At 43.1% G+C, this 14866-nt stretch overlaps 1 protein-coding gene across 3 annotated transcripts in view; it reads right to left on the bottom strand.

Annotated features, from left to right (window-relative positions):
- The window catches only part of ASAP2 (ArfGAP with SH3 domain, ankyrin repeat and PH domain 2), a 172026-nt gene that overhangs the window by 99574 nt on the left and 57586 nt on the right, over positions 1–14866 (bottom strand). For all 3 annotated transcript variants that reach the window (XM_063078131.1, XM_063078133.1, XM_063078132.1), the window contains exon 2: positions 10935–11007. In XM_063078131.1, coding sequence (XP_062934201.1) covers positions 10935–11007 — 73 coding nt within the window. The remainder of the gene's footprint in view (positions 1–10934; positions 11008–14866) is intronic.

The raw sequence follows: 14866 nt of genomic DNA, 5'->3' as shown, positions 1-14866 counted from the left end.
AACACACCAACATTCACTTTTATTCATTCATTCTATATTTCCTACGTACCCATTATTGGTCAAGAACGCTCCCGGACACTAAAGGGTAAAATCCAATTATGTCGAAAGCCTACTACGCAGTAAACATAAATACAAAGATTCATAAAACAGAGGCCCTTCCCTCAAGGAGCAAACTTCCAATAAGACAGAAAGACTCATAAGCCAACCAATTCGGTGCAGAGACACAAGGCTAGAAACAGAACGATGCTGTGGGGGAATTTAAGGTGCTTGGTGTGGCCAGAGCATGGGGAGAGGCAGCACCAACGGGCAGAGAGGCAGGCAGGGGCCAGATGATGAAGGACTTCATCCCAGGTTATGGAGATCAGCCAAAAGGTTTTAAAGTGACTGAGGTAGTAGACTGAATTATGTTTCCCCAAAACTCACTGAAGCTTGAATTGTGTCCCCCAAGTTTTATATATTAGAATCTTAGTCCCCACTGTGTCTGTTAAGAGGGTGGAAAATCCTATATGGTAATTGAAAGGTGGAGACTTGAACAGGTGATTGGACTGTAGGACCGTGCAGTAGTGAATCGATTAAAAATGGTGGTCAGGGGCATGGTTCAGAGGGCTTTAAAAGAAGAGGAGAGTCTGTCTTTCACTCTCTCTGCTTCTACCATCTTGCAACGTGAGACCCCTGGGTCATTGTCACCACTACCAGATGGACTTTGACCTTCCCAGCCTGAGAAACTGTAAGCAATAAATTTAATTTTCTTTATAAATCACCCAGTTTCAGGTATTCTGTTATAGGAACACAAAATGGACTGATACACATAAGATCAGCCCTGAAGAAAGATGAATAAAGCTTTGGTACCTGCCAACACACAGTTTAGCAAGACAAAGACAAACATGCAAAAACAACGCATTGAGACATAAATGACATGAGGTAGAAAAATGGCACTACAGGAAAGAGCACTATATGAGAAAAGGAGTAGATTTTCTGGAGGCTGGTGATAGGAAAGGCTTCTTGGAGGAGGTAAAGCTTAAGAGAGTCTCTTCCTTCAGAATCTAGTACAGGATGAGATTAAAACAGAGCTCCCAGCTGCTTGACTCACTCCTAGACTCTCCTTAACTGGAGATCTGATTCCACCCTAGGGCTACTGTAAGACAAAATCGAGGAAGGAAATGGGCTCTTGCCAAAGAGCAGGCAGGGCTCTCCTTTAGCCTGGAATCCCAAGGTGTCTGAAGTTCAAAGCCAGGAGGTAAGTCGACATTTACTGCATGCAGACTACAAACAATTAGAGACTTTACATCTGATTACGCTGATGCCCTTTAATGGAGGAAGAGCTCATGTTGGCAAAGCAATCTAATTAGCTGCCTACAGAATGTGCCTTTTGCCACTGTAAGTTGCTTTCAGCCTTTTTTCTCATTTGATTTTACCTCATCATACCCAAGGGATACAATTCCCTTTACTTACAGAGCTTACCACAGTGATGACTTAATAAGACAACATCACTGCCCCCAGTCCACCTCCAACGAGAGCATAGCAACTAGGAGAGACAACTCCTGTGGTTTTGTGAGGTCTCAGGGCCCTCACCCCTCAGAGACAAACAGCCCCTGGAAAGCCAGTGGTCTCTAAAGCCTCATATGACAATAGCTACCACTCATTGTGAAGATTACACACACATAAAAATAATCTTTCATTTTTATGACAACTCTGCAGGATTCTGCAAATAAGGAAACAGGTTCAGAAGTATCTGCTGAATAATTTGGATAATGATTTACAGTAAGACAAAGAGCCAACTGGGTGATGGTATCCATATATGGGGAAGGAGGTATGGCTACATCAGTGGTTGTTTAGTCTTTTGGTTATCACAGACACCAGTAAAAACCAGAAGAATGTTTTAAATGATCTCTCCAGGAAAAGTGACCTCTACGTAACTTTGCTACAAGTTTTGCGATGCACATACCCTGTAAGCCTGTCCACAGACCCAACACACCAGGTGAAAAAGCCCATGCCTAAGTGAGCTTGCATCTCCTACCAAATCAACATGATGACCCTAAGTATGACGCATGTTAATACTTGGACTTTAAGTCACAAACCTCCGTGTTCATTCAGATTCTATCCTCCCATGACTAATATGCTGATCACTGCCGACAGGACTCCACAAGTGAGCCATCTAAATTCTAACCATTATTCTTAACCAGCAGAGGAGACATAGCTGGACTCTCAGAGCCTCCTAATTGGAAGACCTCTGCAAGCTCTTTGAGTCCACGTCTTCACCTCCCTCTCAACTTCCTCAGAGACAGACATCACTAACCCGCTGCCGGAACCCTCCAATGCCCAGCTCGCCTCTGAGGCTGCTCACCCAGTTATCTTCTCCCTCATATTTTAGTCAAAACTTGCTCTGGTGAAACCACCCTCCAGAGAGGAACAGATAATATATCTAGCTTCCTCACCCCAGAGAGAGCCCTTCAAAGATGTCCTCTCCCCACCTCTTCCAAAATTAAGAGTACTACGTCCTTCAGATGACACTGCAGTGAGGCTTTTCTGGCTCTAAGATTCTGAGGTTCCTCTTAAAATGCTGTTCCTACAGCTCAATAATGGGACAATGACCTGTTAGGAGCACTACAGACTTTGCTGAGGTTCCCTGTGACTCAGCTTTAGCACCGTGTCAGGCACTGGCTCATCCTAAACTTGCAAACAACCAAAACCACCTGGAGTTTTTTCAGAAACATGGCTGTGGCTCAGCCAGATGATGTGTGGGAGGCTCCCACACATGACTACTTGTTTATTTCCATTGTATATGCTCATTCACACCCTGCCTGAGCACCAGGCAGTGTAGTGCAATGGTCAGAGTACAGGGTGGGAGGCACACCTGATTTTGAATCTTAGCTCTAGTTCTAGCTATATAACTCTAGGCAAATCACCACCTCTGCCTCAGGTGCCTCATCTGTCAGTGGACACTACCTAACTCACAACACACATATTTATTTATTAGCACAGTGCTTGGCCTATAACAAATATTCTGCGATTATCAGATTTTAATTATTATATTATGCTCCTACCCTCAAGTTTATAAATATCAATATAGATATGCTTTCTTTTATCATTTGCTATAATCTATTCCTTTTTATCATGGATATGGTGTACATATATTTTGTATCCTGAACTTTTTTGCCTAAAGATTTCATCATAAGCATTTTTCATGTTGCTACATAACCATAATTCCATCAAGTAGCTAGATCATAATTTCGTTATAGGAGGTGTTCAGTTTTTCACTATGATAAACCATGATACAACACAATGAACATTGTTGTGCATAGATCTATTTCCATATAGATTTTTATTTTTCTTGATGTGCACTGCCAAACTGCTTTCCAAAAACTGTGTGTCAGCTTTCAGTGCCATAACAATGTAACAGAGTTCTAGTTTCGCTGTATTCTTTCCACACACCAAGGATTATTATGACTTTATTTTCTCAGGTAACAGGTAGAAAATCATGCCAGATCTAGTACCTTCTTAAAGCACGCATTTCCTAAAACTATTACATATATTTCTTTTGCACTGCCCTATTCTTATTATATGATCTATAATATAAACAATTCTCTGTATTAATTTTAAGCTTACTTTAATCCCATATTCTAATTAACACTGCAAATATCAGAAACACACACACACACACACCACACACACCCCCAAGTTGCTGAATTCTCTTTTTTATAGGTGGAAGACTGTAAGGGCTTGAGAGAAAATTAGCATTTCTCTGTACTTTTCATTTCAAGGATGTGACAATTTCTCTAGGACATTCAGATTGAGGGCAGAGAGGGGATATCACTCGCAGTAAGAATGCTCCACCAAGTCTTTAAGACAGAGTAATTCTAGAGAAGTGAAAACGAAAGTCTTTTGCTGCTTCCTTCTTGATAAAGATGAATTTTTCCACCCACTGATATGTCAAACACAGCTGAAAAATGTTAACTTCAACTTCCCAGCTGGGGGAAAAAAACACCTTTGGGCAGAGACAGAGCTTGGGAAATCTCAGACTAAGAGTTTTAAAATAAATACGAACTGTTTTTTTAAAGAGGTCAGATAGCACTCCATTATGAGTGGGAAAAATTATTGTAAAAACAGCTTCTCAATAAATCATTATAATAACTGCTTTTGCAAACCTGTACACAAGATGTTCCAAAAACACATCTGGCTGGGTTGTCATCCTTTTGAAAAATGGGAGCAAACATAATACGAGGATAAAATAATAAAGATTATATGAATCTTTCCATGAACTTTGAGAAGTACCCTCATATACCTGCTATTGTGTAAGAATACTACTGTTTAATATATATGTGGGACAACTGATACCCTTCTGACCCAGTCCAATGTTGAAAGTGGGGCTGGGTAGGGTGGTTCTAAGGAATATTCTCAAAGACTAGCTTTATCACCTGAGAGCCTGGTCTATTAGTAAATACTCAGGCTCCATCTGGACCTGCTGAACCAGAAACTCTGAGGTTGGGGTCAAGTAATCCTGTTTTAAGAAGACCCTCAGGGGATTCTGATAAACCCTAAGGTTCAAAATCACTGCTCCAAATGGAGGGGTTGGCAAACTTTTTCCTAAAAAGCCAGAGAGTAAATATTTAAGGCTCTGCAGGGCAATAATCCTATCATGAGAGCCCAGCCCTCGTAACCTCATCTAAACCTGATTACCTGCCAAAGGTCCCATTTCCAAATACCATCACACTGGGGATTACTGAGGCAATATTTACGTTATTGTGTAGGTACATGGTATGATGGTGTACAGAAAGTGAAGGAAAACGGTCAGGGCCTCTCCGATGTTCAGAATCTTGCTGAGTATTTGATGTAAATATGCACGTGCGCCCAGGTGTTCCTTGGTTATTGTCTAATGTAATTGCGTATGTGCACCCAGGTGTCTTGGGTTAAAGGACAAACGGCTCTGATCCACGGTGTTCCCTGCCCCCAGAATACCCCTGGGGGGGCCACAGGGAGACCATCGCTGCCGGATTTGCTGATGCCAATTGTAAAGCTATGTGACTACGCCAGTTGTTGAGTTACGCAAATCATAACTAAAGCCAAAACGTTTCATTATTCTAGCTATACTAAGACTAATACTAAGTTTCCATTTGTATTGTCAGGGCTAGGGCTCGGACCCTTCAAACCCATTGTACAGACTGAGTCAACAGACCCCTCACATGCCAGGCTGGGTCACCCGACCCCTCACACGCAAGTCCACACTAGGTAACTGGGAAAGGTCCCAGGAACCACTGGCAGATGACACAATCTCAGTCTTTAGCAGCAGCGGCGGCAGCCTCTCAGGGCATCCCGGGGGTATTGGCAGCCAACAGCCTCCAGCAGCAGTATGGGCATCTCGGCGGTGGGGAACACTATGGATCAGAGTCACTCATCTTTTATACTCAAGTCCATAACCCAGGACACCTGGGCACACATGCAGAATTACATCAGACAACCAAGGAACACGTGGGCAAACGTGCATATTAACATCAAATGCTCAGCAAGATTCTGAACATCTGAGGTGCCCTTACCATTTTCCTATATACTTTCCCAAAACCGATGAAGCTGAGGACTGAGCTTGCGTTGTCTGCCAATAGCTCCCAGGATCTTTCCCCATTACCGAGAATGTGGACCTGCGTATGAGGGGTCTGGAGACCCAGCCAGGTGTGTGAGGGGTCTGTAACCCAGTCTGTACAACGGGTTTGAAGGGCCTGTGAGCCCTAACCCCTAGCCCTGACAATAGAAGTGGAAAACTTAGTGTAACTAAAATAATGCAACATTTTGGCTTTAGTTATGAATTGCCTAGCCAGACAATTGGTATAGTCGCATAGCTTTATAATTGGCTACATCCGCAGGAGTCCAACAATGGCCCTGGCCCAACACCATTTTACTTGAGAGGAAACTGATGCTCAGAAAGATTAAATGGTTTTCCTAATGTCACAGACTATTTGAATGGCCCTGTTAGCTTTTAATCCAGGCTTCTTGGATTCTGATACCTATGTGCTCTTTATCCTAAACTGCACTGTCTCCCAGAATTGGTTCTTGACCTCAAAGGACAATAATGAGCAATATTTAAAGTGTTAACAGTGCCTGAAAATTAGGTATCCCTTAATGTTTGGCTGAAAAAAAGAGTCAGAACTGATTCAACCTCGAAACTGTAAGAACAGTAAGAGGTGAGGTGTGATAGGCAGAATAACATCCCCTCCCCACCAGGTGAGGTCCACATCCTAATCCTTGGAATCTGTGAATATGTTATGCTATCTAGCAAGGAATTGAGATTGTAAATGAAATTAAAGTTGCTAATCAGCCGAACCTGAGATGTGGAGATTATCCTGAATTATCCGGGTGGGCCCAGTGTAACCACAAGGGTCCTTAAAAGTGGAAGAGGGAGGCAGAAGAGTCAGTATCTACTACAGGGCTAAATGGTGCCTGCCCCCACCCTCAGATTCATATATTAAAGCCCTAATCTCCAATGTGATGGTATCTGTAGATGGGTTCACTGGGAAGTAATTAGGCTTAGATGAGGTCATAATGGTGGAGCCCTCATGAAGGGATTAGTGCCCTTAGAAAAAGAGGTACCAGAGGGCTTGTGTGCTTTCTCTCTGCCATGTGAAGACACAGGGAAAGGGCAACCATCTGCAAACCAGGAAGAGAGCCCTCACCAGAACCCTACCACACTGGCATCCCAATTTTGGAATTTCAGCTTCCAGAACTGTGAGAAAATAAATTTCTATTGTTTAAGCTATCGATCTATGCTATTTTGTCATGGCAGCCTGAGCAGACTAAGTGTCAGAGCCCTGTAGTCTGGGAAACACTCCACTGGCCATTGCTGGCTTTGAGGACGGAGGAAGGGGCATGAGTCAAAGGATGCAGGTGGCCTCTAGAAGCTGGAAAAGTCAAGGAAATGAATTCTCCCCTACAGCCTCTAGGAAGGAACCCTGCCAACACTTTGATTTTAGTCCACTGAGACCCATGTCAGACTTCTGATCTTAAGAACTGAAAGATAAATTTGTGTCATTTTAAGCCACTCAGTTTGTGGTAATTGTTACTGCGGTAATAGGAAACTAATACATGAGAGAGTCAAAGATGGCAAATGCTGTTTCAAGTCTCAGCTTGACAGAGATGGGCAGGGAAGGATGGGCAGGTCCTAGCCAGGTGACTGGGACGGGGGAGCATGTTTACAGACCAGGGTGGAGCTGTGCAAAGTCACAGATATACAGTCATCCCATGCTCATGAAGCAGTGGCGGGCCAGCCAGCCTGCATCAGAGAGATACTCGGTAGGCTAGAGGTCAGATGGGGCCAATCCACTATAGATCAGGAAAGAGGTCAGGAAAGTCCCAGTCTCAAAGAAGTTAAGGAATATGAGACAGGAAAAGGTATATGGCTGTATGAGGCATTAATGCCAGATTATTCTCACCATTCTTTTACTCATACATAAAATGAGGGCTTTTCCTATAGAAGCAGTTGCCTTGAGATAGTAAACACTCTAGTGATAAAAACACTATGGGGAACTTCTATTTTGGAACTAAGTGCCTTCAGAGCCTAAATGGCTGTAGAGTACACCTAGTCACTGTGTAGCCAGCACCTTACTCCTTTCCTGAATATGCCTGGCTTATTTCTGATGTCTAGTTCTAAAAAAATTTAATCTATCCTTAGACTCCTCTACTAAATATATTTAAAAGAATGTGCTACTAAAAGCAGTTCTAGAAAAGAGCTCCAAAAATGCTACCAATGATGTCAGCAACATCGTAGGAAAAAGTATAGAGTTTCCTCAGGTGACTTCTTTGAAGCAAATGACACTTGTTCTGAAATAAAGATTTCAGTATCAGTACTTTGGCTTTAAAAAAAAAATTCAGACTCATGACCTTATAATAACTCAAACTTGACATGATATAACAGATGGATAAAAGATGACAAAAATAGGAGACCCCTCCAAGGCAGCATGTGATATGTGTGGCACCTTGGAGAGGACACAGGCTGGGACCAAAACAGATGCATTAAAATTTGGGCCCTGCCATTTATTAGCTTTGTGACACTGAACAGACTTCTCAGCTTCCGTGGGCCTCAGTGTCCTCAAAGTGGCAAAATGCCACTTCAAGCAGACAGAAGAGCATATGTGTAGAGAAGAGGTACAAAACATGGCACACTGGGGAAACTTCAAGTTATCTCTTAGGAGGGCAGCAAGGACAGGAGTAGCCTCTGCACAGATAGCCTGGGTCCAGGGGATGAACAGGAGCCTGGCTCTCATCTTGTATTCTGCAGCATTTACTAAACCTGAGGCCTGTGATGGGGCGATCAAGGCAAGAAGTGGCAGTTTCATAGGCCAGTGAATTTGGAAAAGGTTAAGACCCGTATCTTCTCACAATCCAAATTAGCACATTAACATCTTTGGATAGCTCTGTAGTGAGAGAAACCTGTTTACTTGTGCTATATACCAATTTCTCTAAAATTCTAAAGCCTACAGCAGCCTTCCTCATCTCTCCTAGGCTTTGGAACTCACTTCCAAGAACTTCACTGTGGACAGCAAAAAAAAAAAAAAAAAAAAAAACAAAAAACACTGCAGAATTTTAAGCAGAAAAGTAACATCATTGGATTTGCATTTTAGGAAATCACCCTGGGGGGCAGGTAAAAGAATGAGATTTGTGGTACAGGCTCAGCAATATAGGTCACAAAAGCAAATTAGACAGAAGTATTGTTAAACTTGTACAGGCTAGCCTCCTGACACCACAGCACTGACACCTTCTCTCTCCAAAAGCTTATTTTATAAGCTGCACTGCCAGACGCTGGGCTGGCCTTAGGAGTCACACAAGTCCCTCCTTCAGCCTGCAGCGATCACAAAGCCAATGTTTGCTCAAGAAATAGATTATTTCATTTTTATTTCTAATAAGAACAGCTTTTTCAACATATGACTACAAAATCATTTTTTAATCTGACCAAAATATAAAATATCCCTTTTATATAATATCCTTCCAACTCAAAAGGCCCAAATGAACACAGTAAAAAAAATCTCCCAAGATACTTTTGAAATCTGGTTCTTTGTCAACAAAACTGAGTGTCCCATTTCTCAGTGATTTCTAGAAGTCTTAAAGATAGTTGCTTAGTGTGCTGGACACACTGAAGACCTGTGGTGGCCTCATAACAGAGCAGGCCACCAAACTCAACCCTGAACCAGCAGGAAGGCAAACGGGTCATAGTCCTGGCTCTACAAACACCTTGGGAATATCCTTAGCTATGAGATCCTCAGGTTCCTCGTTTGTGTAAGAACAGTGTGCTGCCAAGATTAGCATAATGTAGAGAAACCACAAGGTACACAAAGTGTTAAAAAATTAAAAACCATTATTGCTCTTCCTTGTCCCCTTCACTTCATCCAGGGAGAGCTGGAGGCAGAGGACCACCTTCCAAATCAATTTCAGAATCAGTTTGTCAATCTCCCGTGCTGGTTTTCTGACTGGGATTGGGGTGAATCCTGAGATCAATTTGTGGAGAACTGACACTTAACAATATTGATTCTTCCAGCTCATGTACATCATAAACTTCTCATTTAGGTCTTCTTTAATTTCAGTCAGCAGTGTTTTACAGTTTTCAATGTGGAGTTTTGTACAGCTTTTGTTAAATCTGTTCCCAAATACACCTGGCAATGCACAATCGTTACACCACCTTGCAGATGAGATTTCCTACTAGACTCTTCATGATATGGCTTGCATGGCCCTCACGGGGGAAGTCAAGAGCATCTACTGGAGCTTGTGTTCCAGTAGAGCACAACTGGGGTGGGTGGGATGTATACTGCCAGGCTGATTCTAACTGGGGTGGGTGGGATGTATACTGCCAGGCTGATTCTCATCTTTCCTAATATCATGACCATCTAAGGCATTCCCTGTCCTGTTCCAATCACCACTTTCACTCAAGGGAGACGCCACAAAGGTGCAGGGGACATGGTATAGAGATCAAGAGGCTTGACTGCTTCTGTGGGAGCAGACCCTGGGCCCCTCTTCCCTACCAGTCCCACTTGTAGGCACCCAAACTCATTCTGCACCTTAAAAGGGGTATTCTCCCACAGGCAATCCATTGGCCCTGTTTCCATCTTTCTGGGGTTCCGCACAACTTCTTGTCCCCCAAGACTGCCACTTTCTTGTTTCTGGATGAAACTACACAGTCACTTAATGACTTTTAAAAATATTTTCTATCACTTGTAGGATTTGTGCTAAGTCAGACCTGCCACACATGTACAACTTGCCATCTTTTTTTTTTTTTTTTTTTTTTTAAAAGATGACCAGTAAGGGGATCTTAACCCTTGACTTGGTGTTGGCAGCACCACGCTCAGCCAGTGAGCGAACCGGCCATCCGTATATGGGATCCGAACCCGGGGCCTTGGTGTTATCAGCACCGCACTCTCCCGAGTGAGCCACGGGCCGGCCCCAACTTGCCATCTTTAAGCCAAAAGTTGCAGCAGGTTTTTCTTTAAACATACTTATACGTCTAGATCAAATAGTACTTTGAGTAATTGGTTACGCCTGTATATTTATTCATTTTCTTCCCAAACTAGGAAAGGCAAGAAGTGGAGAAGAAAGAAATGGAAAGGGCACTGTGACATGATTGACAGCACAAACTAATAACAGGGGCAGGAATGAGTCTAGTGTCCTCATCGGTCATTTGACCGAGTGGTTTGTGCAGGGCTACGCCCCAGAGAAAGGAAGTACAACATGGGACAGTATGGAGGGAGGATGGAGGATGAAATCCCACACCTGAAGTAGACAATCAGCCCAACAAAACACACTCCTGAAAAATAAGCACCCTAACTCATCACCCCCATAATCCACATGCCCAGAAAAGTAGTTTGGTCCATTAATTCATTAGTGGTGATCAATACGATGGCACGAGGACTTCAAATGCAACGTTTTCCACTCAGAAACCCCAGGGAAGTATGTATACTCACCCAGCCCAGAGATGTTTATTGCTTTCACGGATTTCTTCATTTTGTAAAGAACCATCCGGTCCACATCCAAAGCCTAAAATAGAGAGAATGTATTAATTAAAGCACGTTTGTGCTTGGATCATAACTACCAGAGAGTGGCCATGTGGGAGTCACTCTGGAGGCCTGGGCTTGACTTGGTTAGGTCCCTTGCAGACAGTTTCTGTGGGACAAATTCTCAGTGTGGTGTTGAAGACCTGTTTTCAAAGTGCACCAAGCAGAAGTTTTGTTGGCAGTCGCTGAAAGCCAAGTCCTCCTCAGGTGCCTCATCACCTGAAGCACATGCACAGCCTCCTGCCTGCAGCACTGCTGGACATCAGCCTTCTGCAGCAAATGAGTTGATCTGGCCCACTCGGCTTTTGTTGAGTCTCAGTTCTCCCTGTGCACCAGCAAGGGTCCGGGTGTGCCTGCCTGTCAGGGACCGTTGCTCCTTCCCTAGACAGAGGGAAAGGAATGGTAAAGTGACACAGAGTGCCCCTCTCCCACAGTACCATGACAAGCAGGCTCCAAAAGACAGGCAACTTGCAGGACCAGACCTGCCCTGGTCAGAGACAATACTGTCTAGGGGGAGGCAAACCTATGCTGGATTTGGAAAGACCCAAATATCCATTTGTTAGCTGTGTTAGAAGGCATGTTTCTAATCCTTTCCAAGCCTCAGATTTCTGTTCCAGAAACTGGCAGTAACAATACCTATTCTGCAAAGTTGAATGATTAGACAAACACACTTATGTATTTAATAGTCAGCAAGTATTTATAGACCAACTACTATACAGTAGTAGTATATGGCACTTACAATGCCTAGCACATAGTAGGTGCTCAAATAATATTTGTTCAATGCCTAATCAAACCTGGAAATTTCATTATAGCTCTGCTTTCACAAAAGATGCAAAGGTACAATTTCCTTTTAGCTCGATTAAATAACACAGAAGAGCAAAGGGTGTCAACTTTTAGTTATAACAGGAAGGAGAGAACATTTGTACACTGGGATAGTGACACCAATCACAGGATTACCGTAAAGATCAAAGGAATGGAATGCATGGAAGCACCCAGCCCAATATCTGGCATGTAGGAGACACTTGGTAACAGAAGTTATTGTTACTCATTGTGAGTTTTCATCGTAAAAACTGCAATGGCCTATCATCTGAAACAGCAAAACATCTCAGAGAAACAGATTCTGCACTTACAGCCCTCCTGAATCACCTCTTGAACCAGTTTTCTATAGCAGCACCATAAGTGCTAGTTCTAACGTAACAATTACTATTTTACTGGATGTTAATAACAGATGTGATTAGTGCTGACAGTTTTAGATGGAAAAATGATCACAAAGCACCAGAGATTTGACAGAGTAGTTACAATACAAAGAGAAATTATAATCATGTCATTATAAATTTGTCCAAAGCCATAGAATGTACACCACCAAGAGTGGACCCTAATGTTAAGTACGGACTTTGGGTGATGAAGATATGTCAATGAAGGTTCACTGAATTTAACAAATGTACTACTATAGTAGGAACATGTTGATGGTGGGGCAGGTTACGCATGTGTAGTGGGGGCGGTATATGGGGTATGTACTTTCTCTTTGTTCAACTTTGCCATGAACTTAAAACTAAAAGCATCTATTTTTTTTTTTAAAGCACTATTTTCTGCCATACTGTAGAAATGGGAAGATAAGGACTGATACAAGATAGTCAAAATTTCTCATAGAGTTAACTCTTATTTTCCTAGATGGTTATCTCTAATCCATTCCTGACTTTCCTCAGCTATAAAAGGTAAATAACCCATGAAAATCACTATTGAATTCTCTTCCTCACAATGTCTCATTGCTTTTCCTCTCTAATCTGCCAGGCAGCATATAGCCTCCTGCAATGCAGTCACTGACACACAGAACCTGTGCCCGGCTTTGCCAGCGCCAGAGTAGACTGAAGGTCTGCTCAGGGCTGCATCAGAAACACCAGTTCCTGCAGCTTTACAGACAGCTTGTCAGAGGGTGCAACTCTCTCACATGAAGACACAAGTCCAATGTGCTCATCAAAGCTCTGTTTTAAGTCCACAGCCCCAGGTGAAGGGCCATTACTGAAAAACACATCTGATCTAATAAACCTCCAGTCTAGCACTCTGAAAGAATTTGGTCCTGTCCAGTCTTTGCAATTGGCTAGAACAGGATCTAACCCTCATTCAAATGATAAAAGCCACTTGTCCATCTAAACCTTCCCCTAGACGGCAGAAGACACCAGCCTGGCTGGGCTCTCTGGAAGCATTGTAAGTCACTCAACATTCTTATTAAGCACTTTCTATGTGCCACAAGGTATAAAGAGAGAAAAATTCATGCACAGAGAAGAGAAATACAAAATAACAGTTGGAGGGGCAGCTCCCAGTCTGTTCACTTGTAAGGCTCCCTGACATTCTTAGAAAAACACCTCAACTCTAGCAAGCTTTAAAAACTCTCTTATGATCTGAGCCCTGCCTGTATCTCCAGCATCACCTCTTGACATTCTGTTCCACTTTCACTGCACCCCAAGCTTCCATCACAATGAACTACTTGTAGCTCCCCGCTCAACTTGTTGTCTCCTCTTTCACTTCACAGCATTTGTACATTCTCTTCTCTCCTTAGAATATACTCCCTGCCTCCTCTTGACCAAACTTCTACTCCAACTTTCCGAGTTGGTTCAGAGGCATCTCCTCCTCCTGAAAGCCATCTCTGATGCCTCCCACAGCCCCTGCCATTCCTCCAGGATAGGCTAGGTTCTCCTCCTAGGTTTTTTCCTGTGCTTACTCAGTAGTTCATCTGATAAAATTTACTGAGCACCTACTATGTGCCAGATACTAAGCTGGGTATCAAAGACACAATGGTGAACAAAACAGGACAATGCCCACAGAGTTTACAATCTAGCAAAATACAATCCCCAACACAAATGCAAATTAACTATGATAAAAGCCAGAAGTCCAGGACTTACATGGACAATGAACTGCTTTTTTAACTTGTGCAGCTCTGCCTCTGAACCTGCGCTGTCCCCTATGGTAGCGACCAGTCACATGTAACTATTGAGCACTTGAAATGTTTTGGACATCTTAGAGTACATAAAATATTAATAAAATTAATGTTATTGAATCTTTTTACTGTTTTTAATGCTTTACTCTAAATTCACAAACTGATAATTGTTCATCATGTATCTATCCCCAGTGCCTACCAGAGGGCCTGCCACAGAACAGGACTCAACAAGCAGCTCAGTGCATGACCATGAGGCTAAAAGACAGTAGTGGCTCAAATGCCAGGCCATGGTGTTTGGCTGAGCCCAGAGAAGAGACGTGAGAGCTGTACTTAAGGGTTACTCAGGCCACAGTGAGAGCAATGGGTCAGGGCAGGCAGGAAGCAGATTCAGAGAGAGGCTTCCTAAAGAGGAGGGAATGGGCTGGGACCCACGGCTCAGAGCCATCCATGGCTCGATGCTAGGCAGTAGGCATTCTGGAAAAGTCAGCAAGGGAGATGGATGCTGCCTCTCTCAACTGGAATTTAGCTCTCCAGCCTCTGCTGCTCCCATAGATGACAGTGATCTTGTGTCTACAGGAGTCTGACTCAGTCATGCTGAGAATCATGGGGACTGGAGGTGGTGGTATACTGCAGTGTGGGAGTCTGACACTTTATAACACAGTTGAACTCTGACAAATTTCCTCCCACATTATATCATGGGATACACCCTTCCTGATCATTTACTGCATAAAAGTCTTGTAAAAATATGCCACCATATGGAATCTTCTACCTTTGTTGTTAAAGGGGAAGCAGTGTTTCCTGAACTTGGGAATGAGTGAGTAAACAGTAACTGTTGCTTTTCTACAGAACGTTAAGTAGAGACTGTTACGTAGAGGTGGCAGAGGTAATTTTTAATTAAAATTGCAAG

This window comes from Cynocephalus volans, chromosome 14 (genome assembly GCF_027409185.1).
Source record: "Cynocephalus volans isolate mCynVol1 chromosome 14, mCynVol1.pri, whole genome shotgun sequence".
Taxonomy (NCBI): Eukaryota; Metazoa; Chordata; class Mammalia; order Dermoptera; family Cynocephalidae; genus Cynocephalus; species Cynocephalus volans.
Note: the sequence above shows the minus strand (reverse complement) of the source record. Positions and strands in the feature narration are given on the sequence as shown.